Below are 17,505 nucleotides of genomic sequence, written 5' to 3' on the forward strand. Positions count from 1 at the left end.
TCTGGACCTTGTGCTCCTTTTATCTTCTTCTCTTCACCTTCTTGGTTGAATCTGATGGGCATTTGGCTTTTTCCTCCGTATTAGGTCATTTTCAGCAGCTGGAGTCAGGAGGAGGAGGATGGAGGAGTCTGGTGGAGGAGGACGGAGGGGTCTGGAGGAGGAGGACGGAGGGGTCTGGAGAAGGACGGAGGGGTCTGGTGGAGGAGGACGGAGGGGTCTGGAGGAGGAGGACGGAGGGGTCTGGAGAAGGACGGAGGGGTCTGGTGGAGGAGGACGGAGGGGTCTGGTGGAGGAGGACAGAGGAGTCTGGAGGAGGAGGACAGGGGGGTCTGCAATAGGAGGACAGAGGAGTCTGGAGGAGGAGGACAGAGGAGTCTGGAGGAGGAGGACAGAGGAGTGTGGAGGAGGAGGACAAAGGAGTCTGGAGGAGGAGGACAGAGGAGTCTGGAGAAGGAGGACAGGGGAGTCTGGAGGAGGAGGACAGAGGAGTCTGGAGGAGGAGGACAGAGGAGTCTGGAGGAGGAGGACAGAGGAGTCTGGAGGAGGAGGACAGAGGAGTCTGGAGGAGGAGGACAGAGGAGTCTGGAGGAGAAGAACAGAGGGGTCTGGAGGAGGAGGATGACAGAGGGGTCTGGAGGAGGGCAGAGGAGTCTGGAGGAGGAGGACAAAGGAGTCTGGAGGAGGAGGACAGATGAGTCTGGAGGAGGACAGAGGAGTCTGGAGGAGGAGGACAGGGGAGTCTGGAGGAGGGCAGAGGAGCCTGGAGGAGGAGGACAAAGGAGTCTGGAGGAGGACAGATGAGTCTGGAGGAGGAGGAGGACAGAGGAGTCTGGAGGAGGAGGACAGAGGAGCCTGGAGGAGGAGGACAGAGGAGTCTGGAGGAGGAGGACAGGGGAGTCTGGAGGAGGACAGGGGATTTTGGCCTACGATAAACCAATGAGATTTCTAAAGGAAAGTGTCTGATATATTTAGGAAGATTTGCCAAATTCCCCCCATACGGGTCACATCTGCGATAAGTAAAAGAACAAATAGAAGTTTTACCGGCAGAGAAGGACGGAGGCCACAAAGGAGAAATAAATTCAGGATAATAAAACCAAAGACTTTAATAGGTCTCCACAACGGAGGACACAACCTCGTATCTCTGGGATATCATTGGCCGGGCTCCTCGGTTACATGATGCTGGAGATGTTCCTTGGGGACAACTCACGTCCTGATCATTGGTTCTTGGAGTCAGGGACTTTGTGAACATGTGGACTTTTTTGGCCTCTTTCGTCTGAGCTGATCTTGTGATTTGTTCTTCTAGAAAGGCCACCTTCTCTTCAGTGACAGGTTTTCTGGACTATCCTTGATTTCTGGACTGTCCCTGATTTCTGGACTATCCCTGATTTCTGGACTGTTCGTGATTTCTGGACTGTCCCTGATTTCTGGACTATCCTTGATTTCTGGACTATCCTTGATTTCTGGACTATCCCTAATTTCTGGACTATCCCTGATTTCTGGACTGTCTCTGATTTCTGGACTATCCTTGATTGCTGGACTGTCCCTGATTTCTGGACTAGCCTTGATTTCTGGACTATCCCTGATTTCTGGACTATCCCTAATTTCTGGACTATCCCTGATTTCTGGACTGTCTCTGATTTCTGGACTATCCCTGATTTCGGGACTGTTCCTGATTTCTGGACTATCCTTGATTTCTGGACTGTTCCTGATTTCTGGACTATCCTTGATTGCTGGACTGTCCCTGATTTCTGGACTATCCTTGATTTCTGGACTGTCCCTGATTTCTGGACTGTTCCTGATTTCTGGACTGTCTCTGATTTCTGGACTGTTCCTGATTTCTGGACTATCCTTGATTGCTGGACTGTCCCTGATTTCTGGACTGTCCCTGATTTCTGGACTATCCTTGATTTCTGGACTGTCCCTGATTTCTGGACTGTTCCTGATTTCTGTGATTTGTTCTTCTAGAAAGGTCACCTTCTCTTCAGTGACATGTTTTCTGGACTATCCTTGATTTCTGGACTGTCCCTGACTTCAGAACTGTCCCTGATTTCTGGACTATCCTTGATTTCTGGACTGTCCCTGATTTCTGGACTGTCCCTGATTTCTGGACTATCCCTGATTTCTGGACTATCCTTGATTTCTGTACTGTCCCTGATTTCTGGACTATCCTTGATTACTGGACTGTCCCTGATTTCTGGACTACCCTTGATTTCTGGACTGTCCCTGATTTCTGGACTATCCTTGATTTCTGGACTGTCCCTGATTTCTGGACTGTTCCTGATTTCTGTACTGTTCCTGATTTCTGTCCCTTATTTCTGGACTGTTCCTGTTTCTGTCCCAGATTTCTGTGATTTGTTCTTCTAGAAAGGTCACCTTCTCTTCAGTGACATGTTTTCTGGACTATCCTTGATCTCTGGACTGTCCCTGACTTCAGGACTGTCCCTGATTTCAGGACTGTCCCTGATTTCAGGACTGTCCCTGATTTCAGGACTGTCCCTGATTTCTGGACTGTTCCTGATTTCTGGACTATCCTTTATTCCTGGACTGTTCCTGATTTCTTGACTGTCCCTGATTTCTGGACTGTTCCTGATTTCTGGACTGTCCCTGATTTCTGGACTATCCTTGATTGCTGGACTGTCCCTGATTTCTGGACTGTTCCTGATTTCTGGACTATCCTTGATTGCTGGACTGTCCCTGATTGCTGGACTGTCCCTGATTTCTGGACTGTTCCTGATTTCTGTCCCTGATTTCTGGACTGTCCCTGATCTGGACCTTGTGCTCCTTTTATCTTCTTCTCTTCACCTTCTTGGTTGAATCTGATGGGCATTTGGCTTTTTCCTCCGTATTAGGTCATTTTCAGCAGCTGGAGTCAGGAGGAGGAGGATGGAGGAGTCTGGTGGAGGAGGACGGAGGGGTCTGGAGGAGGAGGACGGAGGGGTCTGGTGGAGGAGGACGGAGGGGTCTGGAGGAGGAGGACGGAGGGGTCTGGAGAAGGACGGAGGGGTCTGGTGGAGGAGGACGGAGGGGTCTGGTGGAGGAGGACAGAGGAGTCTGGAGGAGGAGGACGGAGGGGTCTGGAGAAGGACGGAGGGGTCTGGTGGAGGAGGACGGAGGGGTCTGGTGGAGGAGGACAGAGGAGTCTGGAGGAGGAGGACAGGGGGGTCTGCAATAGGAGGACAGAGGAGTCTGGAGGAGGAGGACAGAGGAGTCTGGAGGAGGAGGACAGAGGAGTGTGGAGGAGGAGGACAGAGGAGTCTGGAGGAGGAGGACAGAGGAGTCTGGAGAAGGAGGACAGGGGAGTCTGGAGGAGGAGGACAGAGGAGTCTGGAGGAGGAGGACAGAGGAGTCTGGAGGAGGAGGACAGAGGAGTCTGGAGGAGGAGGACAGGAGTCTGGAGGAGGAGGACAGAGGAGTCTGGAGGAGAAGAACAGAGGGGTCTGGAGGAGGAGGATGACAGAGGGGTCTGGAGGAGGGCAGAGGAGTCTGGAGGAGGAGGACAAAGGAGTCTGGAGGAGGAGGACAGATGAGTCTGGAGGAGGACAGAGGAGTCTGGAGGAGGAGGACAGGGGAGTCTGGAGGAGGACAGGGGATTTTGGCCTACGATAAACCAATGAGATTTCTAAAGGAAAGTGTCTGATATATTTAGGAAGATTTGCCAAATTCCCCCCATACGGGTCACATCTGCGATAAGTAAAAGAACAAATAGAAGTTTTACCGGCAGAGAAGGACGGAGGCCACAAAGGAGAAATAAATTCAGGATAATAAAACCAAAGACTTTCATAGGTCTCCACAACGGAGGACACTGAACCTCGTATCTCTGGGATATCATTGGCCGGGCTCCTCGGTTACATGATGCTGGAGATGTTCCTTGGGGACAACTCACGTCCTGATCATTGGTTCTTGGAGTCAGGGACTTTGTGAACATGTGGACTTTTTTGGCCTCTTTCGTCTGAGCTGATCTTGTGATTTGTTCTTCTAGAAAGGCCACCTTCTCTTCAGTGACAGGTTTTCTGGACTATCCTTGATTTCTGGACTGTTCCTGATGTCTGGGCTATCCCTGATTTCTGGACTGTCCCTGATTTCAGGACTGTCCCTGATTTCAGGACTGTCCCTGATTTCTGGACTGTTCGTGATTTCTGGACTGTCCCTGATTTCTGGACTATCCTTGATTTCTGGACTATCCCTAATTTCTGGACTATCCCTGATTTCTGGACTGTCTCTGATTTCTGGACTATCCTTGATTGCTGGACTGTCCCTGATTTCTGGACTAGCCTTGATTTCTGGACTATCCCTGATTTCTGGACTATCCCTAATTTCTGGACTATCCCTGATTTCTGGACTGTCTCTGATTTCTGGACTATCCCTGATTTCGGGACTGTTCCTGATTTCTGGACTGTTCCTGATTTCTGGACTGTTCCTGATTTCTGGACTGTCTCTGATTTCTGGACTATCCCTGATTTCGGGACTGTTCCTGATTTCTGGACTGTTCGTGATTTCTGGACTATCCTTGATTTCTGGACTATCCCTGATTTCTGGACTGTCTCTGATTTCTGGACTATCCTTGATTCCTGGACTGTTCCTGATTTCTGGACTATCCTTGATTTCTGGACTGTTCCTGATTTCTGGACTATCCTTGATTTCTGGACTGTTCCTGATTTCTGGACTGTTCCTGATTTCTGGACTATCCTTGATTTCTGGACTGTCCCTGATTTCTGGACTATCCTTGATTTCTGGACTGTTCCTGATTTCTGGACTGTCTCTGATTTCTGGACTGTTCCTGATTTTTGGACTATCCTTGATTTCTGGACTGTTCCTGATTTCTGGACTATCCTTGATTTCTGGACTGTCCCTGATTTCTGGACTATCCTTGATTTCTGGACTGTCCCTGATTTCTGGACTGTTCCTGATGTCTGGACTATCCTTGATTTCTGGACTGTCCCTGATTTCTGGACTATCCTTGATTTCTGGACTGTTCCTGATTTCTGTCCCAGATTTCTGTGATTTGTTCTTCTAGAAAGGTCACCTTCTCTTCAGTGACAGGTTTTCTGGACTATCCTTGATTTCTGGACTGTCCCTGATTTCTGGACTATCCTTGATTTCTGGACTGTCCCTGATTGCTGGACTGTCCCTGATTTCTGGACTATCCTTGATTGCTGGACTGTCCCTGATTTCTGGACTATCCTTGATTTCTGGACTGTCCCTGATTTCTGGACTGTTCCTGATTTCTGGACTGTCCCTGATTTGGACCTTGTGCTCCTTTTATCTTCTTCTCTTCACCTTCTTGGTTGAATCTGATGGGCATTTGGCTTTTTCCTCCGTATTAGGTCATTTTCAGCAGCTGGAGTCAGGGACGGATTATCTGGATTTTCAGTCCTCGTCTGATGTTGGTGCCAATTATTGGTGGGGCAGCTAAGAATACGAGAAGGGGGAGAACAGTGACCGGGGGCCATCAGAGGGGACCATGGTAGATTGGGACATTGTATCCGACTGATATATAACTTTGTATCGATTTCTTCAGTAACCATAGAAACACAAATAAAAAATCTAAAATTAGCAGCAAAAACCGTCTCAAAACTTTTGAACTGTAGATTATTGGACCGTCCCATAGAGCCAGTGCTGAATCTAGGACTTTCTGTGGACTGTACCAGTGTACGTGACCCTGACCTGTGACCTTATTATGGGGGCGGAACGTGTCTCATTGTGAGATCTCAGAACATTCTGTTTCTGTAGGAAACTTTATTATCTTGTTATTTTTAGCCTCTAGACATAAAGATCTCATCCCGCCTGTGATGGGTCGCACCGAGCGGTCCTGTTATTAGGGAACCATCTAGCACATGACGTGTCCCCTGCAGCCACTCATTCTGACAGATTCCTCCATCCAAATAACAGCACGTGGTCCTCGTGACATCAAGGAGGTGAAGTCGCTCTTGTTCCTTTAGAGGTAGAACAATCTCCTCATTCACGTTCTCCCCGGACTCAACCTTAGAACACAGATACGGGACGACGGGGAGATACGGGACGACGGGGGGAGATACGGGACGACGGGGAGATACGGGACGACGGGGAGATACGGGTCTTTGATTGAAGGGACCTGTATTTCTTTCTCATTTCTCGCTGATGTGACTGTTACAAGAAATAGAACTTTCCATGACAAGAACTTTAAAGTTGCTTTTGACAAAGGTCCAAATGGTGTCTGTAATAAAGCGTTACCACCATTAAAAACAACTTTTGTCATGTTGATCAGTGGATCACACCAGGTCTCACTCCTGAGGTCGCCAGCTCCTAAGGCCCATCAGTGCAAAGACCCATCAATCAATGCAGAGGCCCACCGCTGCCGAGACCGATCGGTGCCGAGGCCCACCGCTGCCGAGACCGATCGGTGCCGAGGCCCACCGCTGCCGAGACCGATCGGTGCCGAGGCCCACCGCTGCCGAGACCGATCGGTGCCGAGGCCCACCGCTGCCGAGACCGATCAGTGCCGAGGCCCACCGCTGCCGAGACCGATCAGTGCCGAGGCCCACCGCTGCCGAGACCGATCAGTGCCGAGGCCCACCGCTGCCGAGACCGATCAGTGCAGAGGCCCACCGCTGCCGAGACCGATCAGTGCCGAGGCCCACCGCTGCCGAGACCGATCAGTGCCGAGGCCCACCGCTGCCGAGACCGATCAGTGCCGAGGCCCACCGCTGCCGAGACCGATCAGTGCCGAGGCCCACCGCTGCCGAGACCGATCAGTGCTGAGATCGATCCCTCCTGAGACCAGTCGTGATTGTGAGTTATTAGCCAGAGAAGCGGACAGTAATGAACTCCTCTCCCCATCAGCCGAGAGATTTGTTCATTTCTCTGCATAGCAGTCTATAAGTAGAGGGGTTCAATGCCGTCCACTTCTCAGGATAATAACTTACGAACACAACGGATCACCCTTAGCATTGGTGGTTCTCATCAGTGATGGGTCTCAGGAGTGGTCGCCCTTAGCATTGGTGGGTCTCAACAGTGATGGGTGTGAACAGTGATGGGGCTCAGGAGCGGTCAGTCTCAGCAGTGGTCGGTCTCAGGAGTGATTGGTCTCAGCAGCAGTCGCTCTTAGCATTGGTCGGTCTCAGGAGCGGTCAGTCTCAGCAGTGATATTCTCAGCAGGGGTTGGTCTCATCAGTGGTCGCCCTTAGCATTGGTCAGTCGCAGCAGTGGTCGCCTTTAGCATTGGTCAGTCGCAGCAGTGATTGGTTTCAGCATTGGTCAGTCTCAGCAGTGATTGGTTTCAGCATTGGTCGGTCTCCGGAGTGGTCGTCCTTAGCATTGGTCATTGTCAGCAGTGATTGGTTTCAGCATTGGTTGGTCTCAACAGTGATTGGTTTCAGCATTGGTCAGTCTCAGCAGTGGTTGCCCTTAGCATTGGTCGGTCTCAGGAGCGATGAGTCTCACGAGTGATCAGTTTCAGTATTGGTCGGTCCTGGCAGTGGTTTCTCTTAGCATTGGTCGGTCTCAGGATTGATGGGTCTCATGAGTGATCAGTCTCAGCAGTGATTGGTTTCAGCATCGGTCGGTCTCAGCAGTGATTGGTTTCAGCATTGGTCAGTCTCAGCATTGATCTGTCTCAGCAGTAATTGGTTTCAACTAGGTCCAAGGAAATGCGACGTCTGTACCAATAAAGAAACCTAGGAAGACACACAACCAGCTCACCCTGCCCGGAGAGATGGAGCACGGATCCAGGTGCTGGACGACACTGGAGCAAGTAGAAAACAGAGAGAGATATGGAATCCAGCTCTTGGTGCAAATAAAATCCATGTTTATTCGATAAAGACAGACACAGGAAGTTACGCGTTTCAAGCACAAAACGCGCTTAGTCATATGTTGTCTGCAGTTTAAAGGGGTAATCCCCTGCTAGGTATCTTATCCCCTATCCAAAGGATAGAGGATGTCAGCTGACCCCCCCCCCCCCCCCCCCCGCAATCTCCCGCAGCACCCAGCGTTCTAAACAAACAGCGGGTTACTGCACAAGTGGTTGTGCTGTCACGGGCACACCCCCTTGTAATGTCACACCACATCCCCTCCATTAATGTCTATTGGGGGGGGGGGGAAGTGACGTGATGACGTGATCACGACCACTGCCGCAGGAACTCAGCGTTTGTTTAGAACGCCGAGTGCTGTGGGAGATCACTTGGGGTTTAGTGGTTGTTCAGCAGAGGAACCCTCACGTTCACACATCTCATCCTCTATCCTTATGATGTCTAACAGTGGAGTAGATCCCCAGGAATGTTTCCACCAGATTGTAACACATCTTTGTCCTACTTGGTTGCCAGATCCAGCATTAATGGCGCCACCTTCAAATACCTGAGTGTGTAGGATCTACAGGCCCCGCTGTAACATCTGTGGGCAAATGTGCTGCAGGACGCTACAACAAACCTGTAACCTATATGTATCCCAACCGTATCTCATCTTGTATCCAGGCTAGAGGTACCCAACAGGTTATTAGAGCCTCCATGTATCCTAACCGTATCTCACAATGGTTTCTTGGATAGAGGCCCCGAATTCACACATAGAAAGATTTATTCCATCCCAACTTCTCTTTGGTGCATATTTAGGTATATATGGGGCCTGTCAGACACTTGTTTATGTCTGAAGGTGAGATGGACACGATAGTCATCTTCTCTAACTACAGGTCATGTCGGAGGACTCATTTTGCAAGTCCTGGTGATTCCAATGTATTTATGAATGGCCGGAAGGGCCAAGTCACATGGACTGCTCAGAAAGCAGTTTCTCGTTGAACCAGTATCACCATACAATATACTGGATGACTTAACTGAGGACTGGAGAGACGGCCAGGACTTTTTCACTACAGGCAGAGGACATTTATAAATATCGGAAACATTTAGGAGTGACAAAAAAGGATCCATCTCAGGAAAGGACTACTGGGGGCTCGTCCGGGACCGAGCTTCACTCGACTTTCTTGTAACATACTATGGAGAATGGACGACTAAAGACTCTTATGTACAGTCTACTGGAAACACATTTAAAGGTGTCCTCTACCTTAAGGAAAGGAAGCCAAACGCCATGATCCCCATTTGCTCTTATCAAACACAGAAGTTAAATACAACAAACTTCAAGTTTATTTACAGAGAAAAAAAAAAAGTTATTAGTTACAAATAAAAATGACATCACGTAAAAGAAATACAAGTTAGGTTCATAGTGTGCAAAGCTATAGAGCGCCATTTCCCCCCCTCACAGTATGGCTAAACTAGGATCCAGCACGGAAGCAGTTAATGCAGCTCATGTGACCGCTGTCGCTCACATGAACCCATCCTACAGTCATCTTGATACAAGCGTCCATACATTAACGTAGAACAGTCCCTAACACTTCCGACCAGAGACACCGCCCATCCTCCTCAAACATCATCCTCCAATACTAAGGCCCCAGCCAAATATACAGCACAGAAAGGCTGAGCCCCACAGCCACATCCCAATGGGCTCACCCCAACCTCCCCACACAAAGCTGGACCAGTCATGGCTGTAAACACTACACAGGAAAGCTACAGCTTGAACACTAGGAGGCGTCATCCAGTGACAGCTACTCGGTTTGGATGAAAAGCATGACAAGGCAGGCAGGAAGCCATGGTCCCCCTCCCCAACATCCTACACTGTTCCACCCCGAATATAGCAAGATATGATTGTCCCATCACCCGGATAAAATGGTGGATAATCCTCCAGAACAGAGCCCCAACATGATGCTCTCACCGCCCTATTCATAACTAACTCATAACGTCACCCTGCCCCCACCCAAAATCCACAAGGGAGTGCTATCATGTATGATTAACAGACCATTACTGCTGTGTAAACCATTTGCGGAGCATTGATGTGCGGCCAGGTCAACCCAGAGACTACAGTCACAACTGTAGACCTCCGCGTCCAGACAGATCAGGCTCGAGACCCCTGACATGCTACTACCAACCTCCGTGTCCAGACAGATCAGGCTCGAGACCCCTGACATGCTACTACCAACCTCCGTGTCCAGACAGATCAGGCTCGAGACCCCTGACATGCTACTACCAACCTCCGCGTCCAGATAGATCGGTCTTGTGACCCCTGACATGCTACTACCAACCTCCGCGTCCAGATAGATCGGTCTTGTGACCCCTGACATGCTACTACCAACCTCCGCGTCCAGATAGATCGGTCTTGTGACCCCTGACATGCTACTACCAACCTTGACGTCAAGACTCATCAGGCTCGAGACCTCGGACATGCTACTACCAGCCTCTGCATCCAGACAGAATAGGCTCGAGACCACCAACATGATACCACCAACCACTGCATTCAGACATATCAAGCTTGAGATCGCCAACAGGATACTACCAACCTCTGGGTCCAGACAGGATAGGCCAGAGACCACTGACATGCTACTATCAGCCTTTGCATCCAGACAGGTCAAGCTAGAGGCCGCTGTGACCTCTTTGTCCAGACAGGATAGGCTAGAGACCACTGAAATGCTAGTATCAACCTCAGAATCCAGACAGGACAGGGTCAACACTGCAGACACGCTACTATCAACTTCTGCGTCCAAACAAGACAGCTCAGAGACCACAATCACAATGCTGTTTGAAAAGATTGTCCTGAACAAGCCAAAACACTGATGTGAACTTCTGTTCATGGTCATGATGGCCCTATGTCTGCTTTCAGTCCACCACTGCCCACCACGTGCAGCCAGAGAAGTACCAAGTCTACTGTCATGCTGGCACCTGTGTCTGGCCAGGACAGTAATGGCACACTGCCATCGACATGGTGAGTTCTTTATCATGGATGAGTCGGGTGATGTATCTTCCAGCATCCCGCATAGTGTACATGTAGACAGAGGAGAATGGATGTCCGACTGCAGAGCGGTTCGGGTACCCGTCCAGCCTGCGGATACTAGTAATTGCTATGACGACACTGTAACAGCCATGAGGTTTCCATTCCGAGCAAAGTAGAATTTATTGAAAGCTTCTTCAAGTAAACAGGTTAGTCTGCTCTGGTCAGCCTGAAAAGTGAAGGACATTAGTACCGGGAGCCCTGCACGCGACTGTCCTGACCCCCCCCCCCCCCCCTACCCAAGGGCCTCACCTCGCTGACAAAGCCCAGCTGTACCAGCTCCACTGCCAGGTCCGGGATGTTCTCATCTACAAAAGACAAACAGGTTAATGCTGACAGAAAACATAAGATCAGGAGAACGAGCGAGAAGCGTATGACGGCTCCACACAAGAAGTCTCCTCTGCTACATACTCACTGGGTAACACGTCACAGCTCAAGTGTCGGTTCAGCTTGTCTTCTAGCTTAAGTAATAAAGTCACCTAAGAGTCAGAAGAGACAAGCAGTAAGTATATATGTATACGGCTTCTCTTCCAAACATACTGGGCAGAGGGGGTGGTCTCTGTGGACTCTTCTCTACACATGGAAAAGGACTACAAGGCAGGAATGAAAGACAGAACATTTTATAGATGGAGCCTTACGTGGTGCTTCGTTCCTTCATCAACAGACTCGATGTTGCACTGCATCTGAACCACCTGCACAACACAAAGGATAGAGTGTCAGCTCTGCGGGTCAGGTCCATTAACAGTCTACAACTCCATGAAGCAGACAACTCGCCTTCCGTGTCTCCAACTCAGCTGGTTCGGGAGTTGGGGTCTTCACAGAAGGAGGGACGACGGGGGATTTTACCACTTCTTGTTGTGGCTGCTGAGGCCGGGGAATTCCAAACGCGGTCAGGGGGTAAATGCCATTTCTACAGGACAGGAAATAAAGGCGTGACCTACTACAACACCCAGCAGGCTGAAGCCTATGGATAATATACTGGGCCGCTCTTCCATTTCTGCCGCAGTGGACCCATCCCGCCGTTATTTACATGCAAATGCTTTTGTCCACGTTACCTGACGTCTTCTAGAAACTTGTCCAGCTCCAGAGCGGGGCTCTGTGAGAACCTGAGGGAAAGAAGCAGCTTTACTTCAACCATTCATGATATGGCGCCTGCCTCACGTAGACTGGAACTAATGACGGAGCGGACGTACAGTCCACGAATACTCACATCATCTGTACCCCAACCCGGTCGATGTGAATGATCTCGGCTAGGATGGCGCTCATGTCCCTGTTCTTGGTCATTTCTTCTAAGGCGTTTTCAGGGATCATATCTGTAGGAGGAGACGAAGGCTTCAGACACGAGAACCGGAATAAGAGAGACACAAGTGCAGCTCAGGTATAGACGGCTTACGCTGATGAGCCACAATGCAGTGAGCCGCCAACAACTTCAGAGACGGCACCTCAAACAAGGCCTGATGGAAGAGCAGTTCCCGGGCTGTGGGGCGTCTACTAGGGTCCATCTCCAGACACTTCTGGATAAATTCCTACCGTAAAGGGATGTAATGAAGTAGATGAGACTTGGAGTCCACACTGTATATATGGGGGGACACATCATCAGCCACCATGGAGCCTCCCAAAGCTGGGTCATATACCATGGGACCTGTACACAACTGGTAGAGATCAGCGGGGAGGCCGGGGGTGCCCTCCAGGATACTCACCCTCTGCAGTGGGTCCTCCAGAAACTGGATGGCATTGTTTATAGCCTCCTGGGGGACATACGATGACTCTCCATTCCCCTGGATTTCCAGTACCGCCATCTGCAGACAAACGGACAGAATTACAGGAAGCACAGAAAACATTGGAGATTATTTCTACATTTTGAGAAATCTTTAGGTCATTATGGAAGAAAACAGTGGCCCCAACCCCAGGACATAATATCTCGGGATCTTCTACAACCTCCCAATCCAATAAAAGTGTCACCCTAGAGAATGTCAGACCAAAATATCAACACATTCCCCGCCTCCCTCCCCTACCATCGCCCCCCCAAGGGGCCCCGAGTGGGGAGTCCTCTGCCGTTAGCTCACCTCCAGCGCGCACATCCCAAAGGAGTAGATGTCCACAGCGGTAGTGACATTGGTCACCTCTGTAAAAGAAGCAGTCACAATGCTGAGCATTACATGGCTGGAGACCTCAGACCCAACAACCTCCAGAACCAGCACAAACACAAGACCTGTGCCCATCTATGCACCAGAGACATCATCATCCACTGTACTGGCCCAATGGGCATTTACCTCCATATTCAGGCGCAAAGAAATGCAGGTTCTTCTGCTCCTCCCGACAGGTCTTCACATGGTTGTTGATTGTATCTGGGGCCACTGAAGAAAGGAACAAAACTGCTCAGATATAACTCACAAGGATCTACAAAGCAACCTAATCTACAGTATATACACAGCGCTAAATACGGAAATCCTCACTACCCACCACAATCATCACAGCAACCGGAAACCAGTCCTACAGCCCAACATACTTGATGCCCACAAAGCTTATGGCCAACAGGAGTGTCCAAAGAGTTGTACGGACAATAGAGCAACTTAGCTGCCTAAGAAAGCTACTGAAGTTACGTGAAGGAAATCTGTGGTCATCCTAGTGTGGAATGGTCATTGAGGTCACCTGAGGATCATTTATGGTAAATGTGGTCACCAAGCGGTCATAGGAGACATTGCAGAGTCCTTGATGGTCACTGGACTCACCTGATCATTCATTCATAGTAACTGTGCTCACGAGGTGGTCATTGGAGACCCAAGATGGTGATTGAAGTCAGCTGAAGATCAGTTCATAGTAAGTGTGGTCACAAGGTGGTCATAGGTGATATTGGAGAGCCCCTGATGGTCATTGGAGTCAACTGAACATCATTCATAGTAACTCTGCTCACGAGGTGGTCATAGTAGGGCTGAGCGGTATGGCCAAATATGTGTATTGCGGTATTTTTGTAACTTATGGCGGTTCCACGGTATATAACGGTATTCCCCCCCCCCCCCTCCCCCAAAATTAATTATTAGCCCAGCGCTGCACTGTACCGATCGGGGTACTACTCACATGTCACCCGCATGCGCTGCCTCCTGGTCCTCCTGTTTGTTGCGGCCGCCGGCGCTGACACTCTCTATACTGTGCGGTATCCCAATGCCCGGGCTGCAAAAGGTAAACAAAATAAACTCACGCATGTTCCGGCCATGTCGGCCATAAACTGGGGACGGGAACGTCGGACAACCGTCAGCCTATCACCGGCCGCAGCGATGTCACGCCTCAGCCGATGATAGGCTTAGCCCACTGTCATGTAAGAAGCTCTGGCTGGCTTCTTACATGACAGTGGGCTCAGCCTATCACCGGCCGAGGCGGAACATCGCTGCGGCTGGTGATAGGCTGACGGTTGTCCAACGTTCCATTCCCTGGGAAGCAAGTCCGGACAGACGGGGAAGGTGAGTAAAAGGAAAACTGTCAGATATTTTCTCCCACACTATCCACAGGTACTGGTGGATAGTGCGGGAGACGCTGATTAAAATGAGCCCTACCTTGGTCGGATCTGCACCGCCGTTCTCCCGCAATTGTAGTTTTATTATCAGTAGAAATCTTCTGTAACTGGCACGGGCGGGGCTTCGGCGCTTAACTGGCACTGACGTCAGCGTCGCTTATGAATATTCATCCCCCCTCCCTCCAGTTCTCCCTCTCTCTGCCGCTCCTAACTGGGGGGATGAATATTCATAAGCCCCGCTGACGTCAGTGCCAGTTAAGCGCCGAAGCCCCGCCCGTGCCAGTTACAGAAGATGTCTACGGATAATAAAACTACAATTGCGGGAGAACGGCCGGGTGAATCCGACAAAGGTGGGGCTCGTTTTAATCAGCGTCTCCCGCACTATCCACCAGTACCTGTGGATAGTGTGGGAGAAAATATCTGACAGTTTTCCTTTAAAGTTTATTTTGTTTATCTTTTGCAGCCCTGGCATAGGGATACAGTATAGAGCAGTGGTTTGCAATCTGCGGACCTCCAGATGTCGCAAAACTACAACTCCCAGCATGCCCGGACAGCCAACGGCTGTTCGGGCATGCTGGGATTTGTAGTTTTGCAACATCTGGAGGTTGAAGACCACTGGTATAGTGTGTCAGCGCCGGCAGCTGCAACAAACAGGAGGACCAGGAGGGCAGCACTTGCAGGTGACATGTGAGTAGTAGCGCTGGGCTGATAATTAATTGGGGTGGGGGGGTCACATATGATTAGTTCCCCAATGGGGACAGCGCAGCACTGGGCTGATAATTCATTAATTCCCGAGGGGTAGGGGCCAAACCGGTATTGCGGTATGGGTTAAAAGTCATTTCGTGCTACACCAAAATGTTACCATTCGGTATGAACCGGTATACCGCCCAGCTCTAGGTCATAGGAGACATTGGAGATTCCCACATGGTCATTGGAGTCACCTGAACATCATTCATAGCAAACATCTCATGGGAAAGCCATAGAGGAGCCCTACATGGCCATTGAAGTCAAATGAACATTCCTATTAACTATGGTTACAAGGCGATCATAGGAGACATAGGGAGCCTCTGATGGTCACTGAACATCGCCTTGTGAGCACAGTTACTATGAATGATGCTCAGGCGACTTCAGTGACTATTCAAGGCTCTCCAATGTCACCTATGACCACCTTGTAATCATCTTTACCATGAATCTACTTCAGGTCACTTCAATGACCATTTGGGGCTCCCTCATTTCACCTACGACCACCTTGGGAGCACAGTTACTATGAATGATCTTTGGAGACATAGGAAAGGAACATTACTCACGGGAGACATGGGAGATCCCTAATGGGAGACCTGGGGAGTGGGATGATTACCGAGATTACCTAATCATCATTAATAGTAACTATGGTCACAAGGTGGTCACTGGAGACATGAGGGAGCCTAAAATGGTCATTCATAGGAGACTTGGGGGAGCCCCAAGTGGTCATTGAATTCACCCAAAGACCACTTATAGTAACTGTGCTCACAAGGCGGCCCAAGGGGACATGGGGGAGCGCCAAATGGTCACCGTAGTCATATGGAACATCATTCATTGTAACTGTGGTCACAAGGTGGCCATAGGAGACATGGGGAGTCACAAATTGTCACAGATCACCTGATCATTTATAGCAACTTTGCTCACAAGGCACCCAAGGAGGAAGCCCCTGATGGTCACTGAAGTTTGATAATATCTTGTCCTCATGTTTATGAGGTGACCCCATTGGTCATCAAAGGAACACAGGACCCCAGAATGCTCATTGAAGTCATGTGACCAGCACTTGTGGTCAGTATAGTCACACTACAACATTGGATGATTAATTTTGGGGCCACTGCCCGCTGATGTGTGGGCTTTTATAGAGAAAACCAAAGAAGTGTCCAGAGCGTGGAGGAAGACCTCAGTCTGAGAGGCTACAAGCAGCCAGAATAGCTCCAGCTTACGACCTTCCTGACCTCTGCGGGATGGGTCTTGTCTTATCTTGGGGCCCAGATAAAGACTATTTTTGTAGTCACCAATAGGTCAAAAGTCAATGTAGTGGAAAAAACTGTGCCCGGTAGCCGAATGTGACCAGACAAGCTGATGGAAATGCTGAGCCTGCACACCCAGTATTTTTCATCCCGAAGATCGTTCTCACATGCCGAACCCTCCGCTCACATTGCTGCCTCCAGCCACACAGCCCCACCACTCACCCGCCGCCTCCAGCTGCACAGCCCCGCTCACATCCCCACTGCCTCCAGCCACACAGCCCCGCTCACATCCCCACTCACATCCCCGCCACTCACCCGCCGCCTCCAGCTGCACAGCCCCGCTCACATCCCCACTGCCTCCAGCCGCACAGCCTCACTCACATCCCCGCCACTCACCCGCCGCCTCCAGCTGCACAGCCCCGCTCACATCCCCACTGCCTCCAGCCGCACAGCCTCACTCATATCCCTGCCACTCCCCACTGCCTCCAGGCACACAGCCCCGCTCACATCCCCACTGCCTCCAGCCACACAGCCCCGCTCACATCCCCACTGCCTCCAGCCGCACAGCCCCGCTCACATCCCCGCCACTCACCCGCCGCCTCCAGCTGCACAGCCCCGCTCACATCCCCACTGCCTCCATCCACATAGCCCTGCTCACATCCCCGCCACTCATCCGCCGCCTCCAGCTGCACAGCCCCGCCGCACAGCCCAACTCACATCCCCACTGCCTCCATCCACATAGCCCTGCTCACATCCCCGCCACTCACCCACCGCCTCCAGCTGCACAGCCCCGCTCACATCCCCACTGCCTCCATCCACATAGCCCTGCTCACATCCCCGCCTCCAGCTGCACAGCCCCGCTCACATCCCCGCCGCACAGCCCAACTCACATCCCCACTACTCACCAGCTGCCTCTAGCCGCACAGCTCCGCCACACACCCGCTCACATCCCCGCCGCTCACCCGCTGCCTCCAGCCGCACAGCCCTGCTCACATCCCCACTGCCTCCAGCCGCACAAGCCCAGCTCACATCCCCACCGCTCACCCGCTGCCTCCAGCCGCACAGCCCTGCAACTCACTCCTGCTCACATCCCCTGCCTCCAGCCGAACAGCCCTGCCGTTCACATTCCCGCTGCCTCTCACATCCCCGCTCTCCGCCACTCACAGT

The 17,505-nt window shown here is 51.0% G+C and overlaps 1 protein-coding gene across 1 annotated transcript; it reads right to left on the bottom strand.

The window, feature by feature from the left end:
* Window positions 1–10,870: 10,870 nt before the first annotated feature.
* Window positions 10,871–17,163, bottom strand: NRBP1 (nuclear receptor binding protein 1; the record flags this gene model as incomplete). The annotated part of the gene is made up of 12 exons (XM_056554282.1): window positions 10,871–11,008; window positions 11,092–11,147; window positions 11,255–11,318; window positions 11,478–11,531; window positions 11,614–11,749; window positions 11,895–11,945; window positions 12,050–12,152; window positions 12,233–12,365; window positions 12,540–12,638; window positions 12,906–12,964; window positions 13,113–13,196; window positions 17,106–17,163. Coding segments are annotated over 12 exons (996 nt in total), but the record flags the coding sequence as incomplete, so codon positions are not given.
* Window positions 17,164–17,505: the final 342 nt, after the last annotated feature.

The sequence above is a fragment of the Hyla sarda genome, unplaced genomic scaffold (genome assembly GCF_029499605.1).
Source record: "Hyla sarda isolate aHylSar1 unplaced genomic scaffold, aHylSar1.hap1 scaffold_654, whole genome shotgun sequence".
Lineage (NCBI taxonomy): Eukaryota > Metazoa > Chordata > Amphibia > Anura > Hylidae > Hyla > Hyla sarda.